Raw genomic sequence first — 16,290 nt, 5'->3', positions numbered from 1 at the left:
GCTCTCTTCCCCCTCTTTCACACTCTCCATTCTATGTTCAATCACCATTTGTAATTAAACTCAGGAAGTTAATTTATGGTAGATTGGAATCTGCATGTAGAATCTCCAGATGTTCTGGAGTACAGTAGATTCCTCATAATCTCCAACCACTAATTTTGCTGACTGCCACTAATGGATATTCTTGGGCAAGACATATGGATAAACCTAGGTTGGAAAAGTTTAATATTCCCTGATAAACTGCTCTCCTGGATTTAGAATGCAAGCAGGAGACAGGACATCCTGCTTGCATTCTATTGCTGAGCATAAGTTCCTCTGAAAATACTGGGTCAAAATCCCACTTATGAATTTCAGGAAAAATACTATTTCATCCCTACTGATGTGCTATGGGTCATAACTCTCAATTAGTATGTGAGAAGTCAATTGAGCTCTTTCCTGGACCAGGAGACCTTGCTCACTGTCACTTATTCCTTGGTCATTTCCTTTTTGGATCACTGCATGTATTCTATGTGGGCTGTCCTTGAAAACCACCCAGACACTTCAACTGCAGCATGCACAGTAATGGGTGTGTGTGTGTGTGTGTACATTTGCCCATGTAACACCTCTGTTGTATGAGGTGCACTGGCTTCCAGGGTTTTGTGTGTGTGTGTGTGTGTGCAATTCAAGATGCTGGCCATCACCTTTAAATCCCTATATGGTAAGGGCCAGGCTGTCTGTGGGACTGCCTTTTCTGAAGGATACCTACCCATTTTATCAGATCAGGTTGGACATGCTCCTGCTCCTTTCTCCCAAATATTGCCATCTGATTGGAGCTTGGAAGTGTGCCTTTTCCATGGCAGCCCTTGCCCTATGCAACACTCTGCATCCTGAAATTCGGCAGGCCTCTACCTTCCTAGCTTTTGGTGAAGCTTTAAAGTTCTGGCTTTTCCCTGAAGTGCTGGGATAAGATTGGAAGTCTGACGGTGCAAGATTTTTGTTGTTTTTAATATTTTAATTGTGTTTAGCTTTATAGTTTTATTGTGATTTTATTTATCTTTTGGTCTTTTATTGGGAGCCACCCAAGTGGGCTGAAAGATGGGTGACTATATAAATGTTTTAGATGATAGATAGATAGATAGATAGATAGATAGATAGATAGAGAGAGAGAGAGAGAGAGAGAGAGAGAGAGAGAGAGAGAGAGAGAGAGAGAGAGAGAGAGAGATGATAAACAAACTACATCTTTGATTACCAGAATCTCTTTATTCTTGTCTCTCATACTTGTGGGCTAATGTAATAATCATCCTATAAAATAGAGCACTTATCCAATTTGGTTCTGCAGCTTTTGTTGAAGTAGTGCAAACAGAAACATTATCACTCTTTATTGTCCAGTTTAGTCATTGAACATTTCTGCTGGCACCCACTGAGGCAAATAATAAATGTCCTTTTCTGCAAGACCCATTGTCTCAAAAGGTGGCTTTTTTGGACAAAAGACAAAAAAACATACAGTCTCTAGCAGTATTTCAATTGTCCATTTATCTAAATATTTTAATTGGTGTGAAGCTTTTCATGCATACTTCATAATTCTTTAATTTCCTGTCCAAACTCAGGATTTACATGCATTGCAAAAGATCATGAAAGATCCTGGATATTGTTATAGGATTATGATAGGCAGGTGTTTTGTTTTTACTGACCACTGCTATCTTTTCAGTATCTCTGAAATTACAGCTCTTCTCTGTTTGAGAGGCTATTTTTACCAACAAATAATGTATTAGATGTTATTAGCTATCATATCAGCAGAATTTCTACTAAAAACAATCTGATCAACTAAATGATCAGTTTCAACTGTTTTGCCTGAAAAGTAAAGGCAACAGTTTCCAAGATTCTTGGACATATTTGCATCTACCTCAAATGCTCCCTTCTCTTGGTTACAATTAATTAGTAGGACTGGTGCCTTTTTACCTTCCTGGCCTTTGGAACAAAGCCATTCTAGGCCACCTGATATCTTTGGTCTGATTGAATTACATTAACGCCACTCATAGGATCATCTGTGCAAAGAGTCCACTATCAATTACTGAAGGGTCGGTGAACATATTTGCAAAGAATACTGTGGGAGTTTTGACTAGAAAACCTTTATAATGAAAAGAGGGAACATTCAGGCTTTTCAAGATGAGTTCAGTGGAACAGGTAAGTGAAACCCAGGAAAGAAGAAAGAGGGTTAAAATGTTTTCTTCTATTTTCCATTGCGTGCCACATTTTGGAAACTTGTTTCTTCGACTATTGCTTGTTCTCTCAACGAAGTCGCCCTAGAGAGAAGTAGATAGGAGCCAGATGAGGGCAAGTCTTTTTGAACTCACATGATGGTGTAGAAATCATTAGTCTAGCATACAATAGATTATGCACCTGGTTAATTCTGATTGTAGACAACTCTTTGAAATCCAAATGCACTAAATGAGAGGGGTATAAGAGCACCTTCATTCATTTCCATAGTACCAGACAGTTGCAGGAAAATTATCACCTGTTAACCCAGCTGCATATTCAGCTCTCCACTGGATTTCTTCAACCACAAGTTCAATAGATTCTAACACTGGGCAATTTTCAAATCAGTGAGGATTGTGGGTAGAGTATGAATTTATTTAGGAACAGGTTCACTTCTAGCTCAATACTAATTGTCATGTGTGTTACATAGTACCCACATGTGCAGAGGTGGATACATGTACACAAATGCATTAACTCTATGTGCACAATGGAAGAATTATCCCCATGAAAATTTCATGTACACACCAAAATAACTAGTTCATAGTAATGGAAATCATGTTAGTGCTAAGGACTTGTTTTATTTAACAGTTCTTTTTTTTTTGCAGAATTATAATTGTGCTATGAGCAGAATATCTTTTTCCTTCATTAATACGTTTCCAGAGAAAATATAATTATTGGGGGACATACAATAAATTATGCCTGCCCACAGAAAACATTCATCCATGTAATGAATAGGGCACTAATTTTCAACAGTTATTCCTTCACCAGGCTGCATTCTTACTTCCTCCAAATCCAGTCAAAAAATATGGAGCTGGTTTGAAGGATGTAACCTTCTTCAGGAGGAAGAGAAGTTACAGGGAAAATGAATAATAAATCCCTTGTCTTCCCATTTCAGATATATCTTTGTGTCAGCGATTTCCATTATTTCTATTATAGTTCCTACAGACAATATTAAACTGAAATGATATTTGTTCAAGAAGCACTTTGAAAAGAAATGGCATGCATTTAATTAGGTCATATTTAAAACATTTGGACATAATTAATCTACTCCGGGGTGAGATTTGGTTTATTATATACATATACCTAATGTTTATGCTCAGTTTTCATATACATTACTAAGCCAGAATCCTTCCAACAATCCTGAAACATAAGTTTAGTTTAGTTTAGTTTAATAAATTTATAGGCCGCCCAATCCCGAAGGACTCTGGGCGGCTTACAACAATACATTTAAAAATAGAAGTTAAAAGCACAAAAACATAGATTAAAAAGACCACAACATACACCACAACATACATAAGATAAACTTACTGTGCTGCAGTTGACTATGGGACTCACAACATCTGTACCTATCCTGATCTAGGCCCCAAGAACAGATTCCAGTCTTGACACCACTGAAATTATCTCTGCTGCAGAAGATGAATTGCCAGATTCTAATATTTGTTTCTGCTACAAAAGGATATTCTGTATACAGCAAGCAAATGTGGATCACAGTGAACATGAAAATGGTAAGAAGCATAGAATTCTTTGATGTAATACATTATAGGTTGTTGTCTCTCTAAATGTTTTTCAAGCCCTGTATTCTTCCTTTTTATAGTAATGTTTGTTTGTTTTTTGTTTCTTTTAGCAAACATGTCTGACATATTTTAGCTTTTAGAAGAACGATAGCTACCAGGAAAACTGAAAAGACATATAGAGTTAAAAAGAGAATGGTATCAGTGAACATATTCATTACTATTCAGGACCCTTCTTTCTTAATTTGAATGAAAGAATAGAAATAATAGTAATAGTAATACAATTATTGACAGTTCTGTCTTGAATATCTGTGCCTTGAGTTCTGCCTATCAACAGTCAATATAGTTTTCAAACCTGTCAAGTTAAAAATGGGTAGTAGCATCTTTGTTGGAATAAGTCTTCTACAAAACAAGCATGACAATTTGTTTTGGGGACACAACCATGATGTAAATTTGGGGTCGTCTCTCCACCATTGTTCTGTACTTAAACTCTTGGTTGTTTTAAGATTATTTAAATGCTTTTTTTCTTTTCGCTTGCTTTCTTTTAATAAATGAATATTTTGAAATTCATGATAGCCATTTTATGAATATTCAAAAGTTCCATCATATGTAAATTCATTTTTTGTTCCTGTTTCTGAGAATGTTCTGGATTATACAATTCACTCTAATCTGTTTTCTGTCACAACTTTTCAAAATTAAATCATACATACTTTGTTTAGAAATAAAATATTGGTGGGAGGTGAGAATGACATACTGTTAAAAATACTATAGAAAGAAACTCATGTCAGTGTATAGTATCCAAAAGTCAGAGGGTGCCTGTGAAGATATTAATCCTGCAACATTAAGCCTTGCAACAAAACCAAGCATCTACTTTCCTCACACATTTATATCAACAGCATCATCATAAGCTCCAGCAACTTTACACACTATCTTCATATGTTCTTTCTCTAATGGGATATATGCCATTGTCCACCAGCAATGCCATTCTGATTCTACAATAGACAAATCTTGAGACAAAGAACTAATGAACACAAATTTGATATCAGGGTTCAAATAAGGACAAAGGTAATCCCAGGACACTTTAGGTTAAAGATCCCAGGGTTACTGTTTTGGAAGAAAGAAGCCATACCACAGAGTGAGAGGCTGTGGAGCTCACATACATCAAAAGAGTATTTTGAAATGCCTTAAGAGTGGCTTTTTCAACATATTACAATTGGTATTTTGAAGAGGTGCTTGTAATCTGAATAATTCTTATCCCAACTTGAAATCCTATACCAATTTCACCACTCTATACATGCCTTTTAATAAAATTTACTGTTAAAAGATGCTATCAGGCTCCTTCTCATCATCAACAAAAACTTTTCCTTTTAGAAATATGTTTCAAGCTTTTTCATGTAAATTCATATGAAGGAAACTTGGATCTTTTAAAATATTATTTTGTTATACAGTAAAATCTTATAATTGCATGCCTTTGTAGACATTTTTATTTCTCACTTTTCTGTTTGATTCCCAGAGGAGATCGCAGCACCTCGGTGCCATTTTTTAATCCCACTAAGGCTGCTTGCCTTTATCCTTGCCTTATTTCTCACTTTAATCATAGCAACAGCCATTGCCTTGAGTGGTGAGTACAAATTATTTATTAGGTTCTCAGTTAACAGTTTGCATTTTTCATGACTCTCCCACCAAGAATAATATAAATTGGATACTAAAAGTTGCATCTTGAATTATTGCTGTTGAAGTAATGCTAATAAAAAACCTCTCATGAGCTTTGTAAAGTAAGACAGTCACTAATAGGTGTAGTCTGGTCTTCCCCCATCTTGATGCGCTCCAGAAATGTTGGACTTCATTCCTCAATGATTCCCAGGAAACCTGGCCAAAGTACAAATTGCCTGGGAGATCATGGAAACTGAAGTTCAGCTACTTTGAAATGCAACCCTCAGCCCTGGGAAAAAAGGTTATTGCAGAGAGTCAAATCCTTCTTGAGACCCATTATATCATTTTGTTGTACTCTCACTTTTCCTAAGTATTTCAGGTACCTGCTAGCTTTCTTTCACAAAGTCAAGCACCTGAAAGTTCGCTAAGCTTTCAATCATTTCTATTGCTATACAAAAGTCAACATACATAGATTACCTTTTGGGGGGCATGCAGTCACATTGACTACACATAATACCACCTTTATTTATCTAAGTATCAGCAAAGTTGAAGTGGCACTGGATTTTCCTCAGTCTCTATTTTCTTATGGAATAGTGTCTCATTTTAAGAGCTACCATAAACTAAGAAAAACTAGGGGAAAATAATTAACCAAGATTTATGGTTCACAAAAAGCTTTCAGTATAGAAACATATGGGGGACAATAGACAGGCTCACAAATTTCTATGTAAACATTTTTGTATAACATATGGGGTTATAAAACATATGGGGAACAATAGACAGGCTCACAAATGTCTATGTAAACATTTTTTATTGACAGTGACTGAGTGTTAGCCATTTCACATTATATAGCTGATTTTTGTTGCTGTATGAGGGCGTGGAGGAAAAGCAAATGGGAAAGAAGGAGACTCTGGATGGAGAAAGTTAGAGAAAGGAATGGGTTTCTATTTTAGCTTCCATCGCAAAACAATTATAACATTTCCTTCTTTCCAATGTTCAGAGAAAGAGAGGGAGGTTGCGCACATAATTCCTGTTCCAATTTGTGAGGGCCAATCGAATATCAAAATGTTGCTGTTTCATTGTAGATGGTATTTTGAATGAACAGCATAATAACATTTGTAACCACAGATGATTCGTCAATGTACCCTTTTTTATTTCTTCCTTATGCATCTCTTTCCTTGTACTTTTTAAAATAAATCTCGATCTTGTGTCGATTTAATACAATATGCTTTTTTCAGTTTATTTCAATTGCAACGGGAGGTTTCAGTGCCGATCTTCCTTTAAATGTATTGATCAAACAGCAAGGTGTGATGGCGTCTTCAATTGCAAAGACGGAGAAGATGAGTACAGATGTGGTAACATTCAGTTTTATTATGGATGTTATGTGCTATTTCCCATCAAGGATTGTTTTGAAGTGAAAAAGAATGACTACGCCAACATATAGAAATTTCCATATTAAGTTTTGAGCTGTAGATAATATTCCACATTACTAAAAGGAGAAAAGTATTAGCTCCAGGGGACCCTTTTGTGAAGGAAATAATAAAATGCATACAATGTTTCCTTCTCAGTGAGTCTTTTTTTTAATTTTAAGAATTTAACATTCCTGCCAATATGAATACATTTCTTTATTGTGCACTCATCAGAAACTACAATTTTAACTGAGCTTGTGCAGAAAACCTACCATTTTATACAATGGTGGAAAGAGCTGTTGAGATGACCTTGAAGAAACTATGTGAAGGCAAAGTGATTTAAGTTCAAGACAGGAAGAAAACATTATAAAAAACTGAGTCCACTTTTTCTTTACTCTCTTGAGTTTAAAAGGAAAGGAGGAATAAAGTAGCTACTGTATATTTTCAAGTTTCTGTTATTTATTAATAAAGTAGTATTCCAATATTAGTTGTGGAGCCTGTTTCCTTCATCCAGCTTGCCACAAAGGGGTGACAAATGTTAAGAAGGTTCATTTATTCCAGAAGCAGCATTGATTGCAAAAACTTCTTTAAAAAATCACATAATAAAGTTATGCACAGTATTATATTTTACTTCCTGAACTAGTCTACTGGAGGTCTTACCCAAATAGTGTAAAGAGAGAAAAGCAAGAAGCACTTAGCCGCTGCAGTTGTCCTGTCCTTACAATAATTATTATTAAACACCTGGTGACTTTTTTTGTGTCTCCTTAGTCAGACTGAGCGGCAAAAGGGCTGTGCTGCAGGTGTTCAGTTTCGGAACCTGGCGGACTGTGTGTTCCGATGGCTGGAAAGACAACTATGGGAATGTTACATGTAAATACTTAGGATTTTCAAGGTATTACTTAGCAATTTTGTAAAGTCACAATGGAAACAAAATGAGTCAAGATGTAGTTTGAAAGTTTTTGCTATACTATATAGTGAATTAGCTTTTGCGTTTGGTGCTTCTTTTTTAATCACTGATTTTGATAAGCAACAACACAATTTTCGAAGATATTCCAAAGAAAAACTTTGCTAAAATGCAACAGGCTTGGTGTTGCTGACAATTATGTCAAATCTGCCAGGAATTTTAGACACTATATGGCACTGGAGAGATAGGTCTTCTCTTTGCAATGTTTACAATTATGCAGAGTAGGGGACACTATAAAGTAGTTGTTGTGCTGCAAAAGGAAGAATTGGATGCTGATGCTGTAATATATGGAGAAGATGCTGGGGATGCTGATAAGAATGAAACTCCAGCTTTCTGAGGAGGTTGTAAATTTGCTATTCTGCATTAGATTTGTTTTATAGTCTATCCCAGATTTAAAAAATGAGGTAATATAAAAAGTCTTAAATATACATAAGAGTTAAACAAAGATTGTACTGGAACATATTGGTTAATTCTTACCTTCTACAGTTTTGTAAGTTCATCTGGCTTCCCAGTGGCTGCCATTGAGAATGAATTCCAGAAATATTTTGTTACTGCAAATCGTTGGTTATCAGCTGATCAACTCACATCACCACAAAATGCTACTGATTTACGGTATGTTTCAGATACTTAGCTTCAGAAAGACATGCAAACGGGCTCCATGGGCTTCCATGGAACTGCAGAATTTAAACCTATATTATCTGCATGTATGAACCATCACATAATGCTGTTAGATAAGATGCCATGTGTTACTGGTCCTTCACCATTTCTCAATTGGCAAATTGGTAATATGCATTGATTCCTGTTCTAAAGGAAATGTTCATTGATTTAAAATGCTTTCCCGTCTTCAATTGAATAGAACAACTAAAATTAAACTCCTAATTCATTTCAATTCTCATTCCTAAGCCTTTGCAGGGGACAAGTAGCAATGAGTTTATTAAAATGGCCAGTCTCTTCCTGGAGTTAATTGTAATACATGTCCATGTAAAGTAATGTGACCTCTCTCATATTCAAAATCATGTATATAGTTTATTCATGATCTGGACATTCTTAGGATCAGAACACCAAATAATTTACATCTGAGAGATTCCATTTTACCCTATTGGGTCTTTAATATGGAAAGGAAGTGCTCATATATTAAATTAAGTATCTCTTTCCATATATCTATGTGGAAATATATATGGAAATTCAGACTTCCAGTGATGAACTCATATTGCTGTTGGTGAAGACTATGCTGACAAAATATTTACAAGATTGAGCCAATAATCTTTCTTGTTAAACCAATCATTGCCAATCTAGTCCCTTTCAAATGTATTTTGAGTCTATCTCCAAGGGAGATGGGCAATTAAGAAATATGAAAAGGAAGGAAGGAAGGAAGGAAGGAAGAAAAGAAAGAAAGAAAGAAAGAAAGAAAGAAAGAAAGAAAGAAAGAAAGAAAGAAAGAAAGAAAGAGAAAGAAAGATGGCAACTCTTAGAATTTCCAGCCAACATAATGAAAGCTATCTGGGAATTCTGAGAGTTGTAGTCCTAATACATTTGGAAGGGATGAATTTAGGAAGGCTGGTTTAAACTTATAGACTAAACAAATGGTATTTTGATGAATAAAGCTGGCAGGGAAGAACAAGTAATAGACTTTACTTTTTTCTATTTCAGAGAAGAATGTATTTCAGGCAATGTAATTGTCTTAAAATGTTTAGGTAAGTGATTTGGAAAATGGTATAGAATGTTAACCCAATTTCCTCACATGAACTAGGGAAGAATGCAAATGTTCAAGTATAAAGACTGGAAAAAATCATTATGTGCAAGTTTAGTTTGAATGAAGGGCAGCTATACAAAAGAAGATTATCAGTTTCAATTAATTTCTGTGAAACTTATGGAGGAGAACCTTCTGGTGGTAGCATGTTTGGTATAACTGCAGTCACCTAAAATGATAAGGACAAAATAAGGATAACAGCAACAACTATTTACATAAATAATATCTAAATCATCCAATTCAGGATTATTCAGAACTAGAAAGATTTAATCTTTTCTATTAGATAAATTAAGAATCAGCATTTTATAGTGACCGGCATATGCCAGTGATTTTATTTTTTCATTCTGCCAGCATGTGGTACCAGAATTTGGTACTCCCCACGTATTGTCGGTGGAAATGTGTCCCTGCTCCAGCAATGGCCATGGCAAGCCAGCCTTCAGTTTCAAGGATATCATTTGTGTGGGGGGTCAGTCATTACCCCACGGTGGATTGTTACAGCAGCCCACTGTGTTTATGAGTAAGCATCCCATCTAGAATACTATTTTCTACACATTTTGTGATGTTATCTCCAGTTTCCTGTTCCAATTTCCTTGTTTCAAAATGCATCCATATGAACTCTCTCACTGGATATTGTCTGAGTTTTATCTTTCTGGTCTTCATGGGTTCAGCCTATATACATGTTTGCCATTTTCTGAAAAGGTAGTCCCTCTATTGTTTTTTTAACCTGACTATGCTGCTTCACATTTGGCATCACAAGAGCAGCAAAACATTAATATTTATCATCTGTATATTTTAGTTATATGCACTTTTCATTACAGCAATGATATGGAAATCAACTTTCCTTGATTGTTTTCCAAAATGCTGGTGTGATATAGAGGCAACTAATTATCGCCACCTTATCCTGGTTGGGCCTGAATGGCTGGATGTGGGCTATAAAAAACTTTTAAAAAGTGAATAAATATGATACAAAGTCATCTTAACAAAATGATGCAATTATAATTTCATATTACATAGGAAATATCAATTTGGTTTTGTGCTCAAGCTGTAAACTTCTGCAACATTGCCAATAGAAACCTTATATTTTCTTTCTATTTTTCTTACAGAATCACTCTGAGTTATATTTCAGTGGCTATCTTCAAGCACGATGTCTATGAAGATTCTCAGTCATCCAGGTCATGGTTTTCCCAGAGATGCTTTTTCAAGAGCAACGTTCTTTGTTTTTCCTCAAATGCATTTCAAAGACATCAGAAGTGAAGAAGCTTTTTGGATGAGAAATGAAACGTCTTCAAGGAAAAAACAAAGAAAGTCCAGTTGCCTCTTGAAAAAGCACCTTTGGGATCATCTTCAAACATGATTTTGATGTTTTAATTTGAATTCTGGAACTGATCAGGAGAATGGAATTATTTGCCAAAATGTCCCTGAATATTGCTATGAAAAGGTGATGATGATGGAAAATACAATATAAGACTTCTGCTGACACCACTTGCAGAAGTTTATACAAGCAGTCCTTGATTTACAACTGTAATTGAATTTGGAATTATGGTCATAAGTCTTTGCAGTTGTAAGCTGAGGCATCACATGACCAGACCTTATTTTTCATCATTTTTTGTGGCATTGCTTAAGTAAATGCCATGGTGATTAAGTGAATGCCACGGTGATATGATATGATATATAAGATATATGATTCATATGATTCTATATATTTGGAAATGAAATCTTATACATCAAAACTTATTGAACATAAAGTTCAATACTCTACACACATCCAATTTTAAATGTTGAAAGATATTTAAATGTTTAAATGTTGAATTTCTTTTTATTTGTAATGTTTTCGCTGAAACAGTTTGTACCTACCAGGAGCGTGGAGTGTTCATGTGGGTTTAGTAATCCTGGAAGAAAGTCCTGTTAACCCATACTTAGTGGACAAAATTATATACCATAAAAATTATAAGCCTAAAACAATGAAGAATGATATAGCATTGATTAAGCTGGCTACTCCACTTGCACTAAATGGTAATTTTGACTCTCTTGATTTTCTTTTTCTCTTGTTTTGTATTTAAAATTCATATTGAGAAGGGTAACCTAGATTTCTCACATGTATTATTTGCTACAGAGTTAGCATTCACTTTTAGGAAGAATATTTTATGACCATGAGAAGGTGAGACCTGTATGAAGTTGGAATAGTCTTTTTATGCTTTTCATTTCTCTTAAATACTGTGTACTTGCCATGGAAAGGAAGAGTAACCATTTCCAGAAGGCTTCTGTGCAGGTTTCTGATGATGTGTGATCTGATGCTCATTTTGCAGAAGCAGTTATGGTAGACAGGAAGGAAGGAAAGGTGTGGGTTATGATTCTTATCTCAGTATAGCTGCCCTGTGTGAGAGACTACCAAAACCCAATTTGCAGAGAGAGACTGTTTCATAATCTGTACAATTTTAAGAGTAGTTGAAGACAAGCCAAGAAGACCAAGAAACATGCCTTTTGTTCTTCCTTTTTTGATAACTTTTTGGTGATTGAGAGTTTGTTATATCTTCAAAATAAAATCCAAAAAGAGAAGTCACCTTCTGGTTGGTGATTCAATCGTAAGCAGTGGTGGGTTTCAAATTTTTTTAGAACCTCTTTTGTAGGTGTGGCCTGCTTTGTGGGAGTGGCTTGCTGGCCATGTGACCGGGGGGAGTGTCTTGCCAGCCATGTGGCTTGGTGGGCGTGGCTAACTTGTAAAATGTGGTGACACTCACTTAACAATGCTCTTGCTTAGCAACCAAAATGCTGGCTCAGAAACTCTGGCATTTGAAGCACGCAAGTCTTAAAGCTGTCAAGTTACAAGACCCTTGCACCCCTAACCCTTTAGGAAAAAAACCCCAGGGGTGTTCAAACTTGACAGATTTAAGACTTGTGGACTTCAACTCCCAGAATTTCTCCTCCAGTCATGTTGGCTCAGGAACTCTGGCATTGAAGTGTACAAGCCTTAAAGCTGTCAAGTTACAAGACCCTTGCACCCCTAACCCTTTAGAAAAAAAACTCTGGGATGTTCAAACTTGACAGCTTTAAGACTTGTGGACTTCAACTCCTAGAATTCCTCCCCTCGCTTTTCATCTTGATGATGTGCAGATGGATGGGGGGAAGGAGCTGGAACCGGTTCTAAACAGCCATTTTGAACAATGATGAGAACTATCTTGAATGCATTTGGGTCAATATTAAAGGGGAGGGGGATATGACATTGTCATAGGTCTATACTACAGGCCACCCAACCAAGCAGAGGAAGTCGATGAACTTTTTGCTAGTCAGCTAACTAAGGTATGTAGGAAGCACACCACAATAGTAATGGGGGATTTTAATTACCCTGACATCAACTGGGAAACAAACTCTGCACCAAGTGGAAGATCCAACAAACCTAGCAGACAACTTTGTTCCCCAAAAAGTAGAGAAGGGAACAAGGGAATCAGCCATATTGGACTTAATTCTCACTAACAGAGAGGAAATGATAGAAGGTGTTGAAGCCACAGGAACCCTGGGGGCAAGTGACCATGCAATATTGGAATTCAACATTATGCAAACACAAATAGTAGAACAAAGTCAAACTAGAGTCTTGGACTTTAAGAGAGCTAATTTCAATAAACTTAGAGAGAGCTTGGGAAGAATTCCATGGATGAGAATCCTCAAGGGAAAAACAACTCAAGAAGTTTGGGAAATTTTGAAAAATGAGATTACAAAAGCCCATTCTAGCACAATACCAATGAAGAAGAAAAATAACAGCTACCAAAAGAAACCAGCATGGCTGCATAAAGAACTCTGACAAATTGAAAGACAAAAAAAGATAAGTATAAAAAGTGGAAAGAGGGGGATATAACTAAGGCAGAATATCAGCAAATAGCCCGAGCCTGTAAAGATGAAGTGAGGAAAGCTAAGGCTCACAATGAAGAAAGGCTTACCACAAAAGTAAAAAATAACAAAAAAAACTTCTTCCAACGTTAAAAACAAGAAAAAAGTTAAGGAAACAATTGGTCCATTGTTGGGAGAAAGTGGAAAGAAGGTGACAAGCAACAAGGAGAAAACAGAACTATTTAACTCATTTTTGCATATGTCTTTACACAAAGGGAAAACACAGTCCAACCTATCAAAAACAGCACCACAAAAATCAGATTAGGAACACGAGTTGAAATAGGGAAGAAAATGGTAAGTGAGTACCTGTCTACCCTAGACAAGTTCAAATCACCAGGACCGGATGGATTACACCCAAGGAACTGGCAGACGAGATTTCAGAACCACTGAACTATATCTTTCGGGGATCCTGGAGCACCGGGGAACTGCCAGGGACTGGAAAAGAGCTGATGTGGTTCCCATCTTCAAAAAAGGGAAAAAAATAGATCCAGGAAACTACAGACCTATCAGCCTGACCTCAATACTAGGGAAGATTCTGGAAAAGATAATCAAGCAATGAATTAGCGAACACCTAGAAGTAAACAAAGTAATAGCCAAAAGCCAACATGGGTTCGTCAAAAACAGATAATCTCAGACTAATCTTATTGCATTCTTTGACAAAGTGACAAAATTAGTGGACCAGAGGAATGCCGTTGATATAATTTACTTGGACTTCAGTAAGCCATTTGATAAAGTAGACCATAACCTACTACTAGATAAAGTAGAAAAATGTGGGCAAGACAGCATCACCACCAAATGGATTCGTAACTGGCTGACCAACCGCACTCAATATGTAGTCCTCAATGGAACTGCATCTACATGGAGGGAGGTATGCAGTGGAGTACCCCAAGGATTTGTTTTAGGCCCAGTACACTTCAACATCTTCATCAATGATTTGGATGAGGGAATAAATGGGGAACTCATCAAATTTTCAGATGACACCAAACTGGCAGGATTAGCCAACACTCCAAATGATAGGCTTAAGATACAGAAGGATCTTGACAAACTTGAACATTGGGCACTATCTAATAAAAAGAAATTCAATGGTGAAAAGAGTAAGATTCTATATTTAGGCAAGAAAAATGAAATGCACAGATACTTTATAGATGGTACCTTGCTCAACTGTGAGAGGGATCTTGGAATCTAGTGGACAACCATTTAAATATGAGCCAGCAGTGTGCAGCAGCTGCCAAAAAAGCCAACACAGTTCTAGGCTACATAAACAGAGGGATAGAATCAAGATCACGTGAAGAGTTAATACCACTTTATAATGCCTTGGTAAGGCCGCATTTGGAATACTGCATTCAGTTTTGGTTGCCACGATGTAAAAAAAGATGTGGAGACTCTAGAAAGAGTACAGAGAAGAGCAACAAAGATGATTAGGGAACTGGAGGCTAAAACATATGAAGAATGGTTGCAGGAACTGGGTATGTCTACTTTAATGAAAAGAAGGACTAGGGGAGACATGATAGCAGTGTTCCAATATGTCAGGGGTTGCCACAAAGAAGAGGGAGTCAAACTATTCTCCAGGGCATCTGAGGGTAGATCAAAAAGCAATCAAGGAGAGAAGCAACTTAGAACTGAGGAGAAATTTCCTGACAGAATTAATCAGTAAAACAGCTTGCCTCCAGAAGTTGTGAATGCCCCAACACTGGAAGTCTTTAAGAAGATGTTGGAGAGCCATTTGTCTGAAATGGTATAGGGTTTCCTGTCTAGGCAGGGGGCTGGACTAGAAGACCTCCAAGGTCCCTTCCAACTCTGCAAAAAAAATATATCCAGATTTTAGAAGTTATGCAAAGTATGCAGACTCATTTTCCCCCATTAATAGTATCATTTTATATTTTACTCTTTCATCATGTTCAGTGAAATGGTTTTATTTTATTAAGTTATACTGTTTTATCATTGTTGTATGTTATGGCACAATCAGCCAGATGTTTAGAATGGATTTGGCATTTCTATTCTACCTTCAAGTGCTTCCCAAGGATCTGGGCTAGGCAGATGTTTTTTAATGGTGTTAAAGATATTGTTGTTATTATTATTTTACGGGTTATGGATTTCTGTAGATTCAGAATTGGATTTTTAATTCAAATAATTTAAAAACTGGATGCTCAATTCAATAATAGGAAGTCTCTTGTCACTTTTCCAATCCTCTATAATCTCCCAATGCTGTAGTTTTACAAAAGAAGTATAAAAAAAATCTGTATTTAATTTTTTAAAAGTTCTGAATCTTTAGAAAAAAGATGAGGGCTGTGATCTCAGAGTGGATGTTGTTTGCTTAAACAGGTCTTATAGAGCCAATTTGCCTTCCTAATTTTGGAGAACATTTTCCAGAAGGAAAAATGTGCTGGATATCAGGATGGGGAGCGACAGAAGAAGGAGGTATTCATTTAAGTCTTTGAAATTTTCTCAAACAAACTGTCACATGTGAAAAATTAATTCAAGACATTCTCATAAATATCTTTCTATAAGCTTCTCAATAAACCCTAACCCTTTATTTCTAAAAGAGAAAATAAATTTATGAACACAAAATAGAAATAAAATTACTATGAGCTGTTATTGCTTTGTGTACAGGTAATCCTTAACTTACAACCATAATTGAGCCCAAAATTTACGTTGCTAAGTGAGAAATCTGTTAAGTGAGTTTTGCCCCATTTTATGACTTTTCTTGTCACTTTTATTAAGTGAATCACTGCAATCTTAAATTACTAACACGGTTGTTAAGTGTCTCTGGTTTCTCTATTGATTTTGCTTGTCAGAAGGTCGCAAAAGGGGATCATAAGACTCTGGGACACTGCAACCGTCATAAATGTGAGTCAGTTGTCAGGCATCCAAATCACATGACCATCGGGATGC

At 36.2% G+C, this 16,290-nt stretch overlaps 1 protein-coding gene across 1 annotated transcript in view; it reads left to right on the top strand.

Annotated features, from left to right (window-relative positions):
* Positions 1–2,142: 2,142 nt before the first annotated feature.
* Positions 2,143–16,290, top strand: part of TMPRSS3 (transmembrane serine protease 3) — a 45,873-nt gene continuing 31,725 nt past the window's right edge. The window contains exons 1-10 of the mRNA XM_087722114.1: positions 2,143–2,160; positions 3,593–3,737; positions 5,257–5,364; positions 6,632–6,748; positions 7,571–7,694; positions 8,253–8,378; positions 9,417–9,460; positions 9,868–10,033; positions 11,360–11,529; positions 15,721–15,816. Coding sequence (XP_087578240.1) covers positions 2,143–2,160; positions 3,593–3,737; positions 5,257–5,364; positions 6,632–6,748; positions 7,571–7,694; positions 8,253–8,378; positions 9,417–9,460; positions 9,868–10,033; positions 11,360–11,529; positions 15,721–15,816 — 1,114 coding nt within the window. The remainder of the gene's footprint in view (positions 2,161–3,592; positions 3,738–5,256; positions 5,365–6,631; positions 6,749–7,570; positions 7,695–8,252; positions 8,379–9,416; positions 9,461–9,867; positions 10,034–11,359; positions 11,530–15,720; positions 15,817–16,290) is intronic.

The sequence above is a fragment of the Thamnophis sirtalis genome, unplaced genomic scaffold, assembly GCF_051295495.1.
Source record: "Thamnophis sirtalis isolate CommonGarterSnake01/CBP01778 unplaced genomic scaffold, rThaSir2_p1.2 scaffold_8, whole genome shotgun sequence".
In the NCBI taxonomy this organism is placed as follows: domain Eukaryota; kingdom Metazoa; phylum Chordata; class Lepidosauria; order Squamata; family Natricidae; genus Thamnophis; species Thamnophis sirtalis.
Note: the sequence above shows the minus strand (reverse complement) of the source record. Positions and strands in the feature narration are given on the sequence as shown.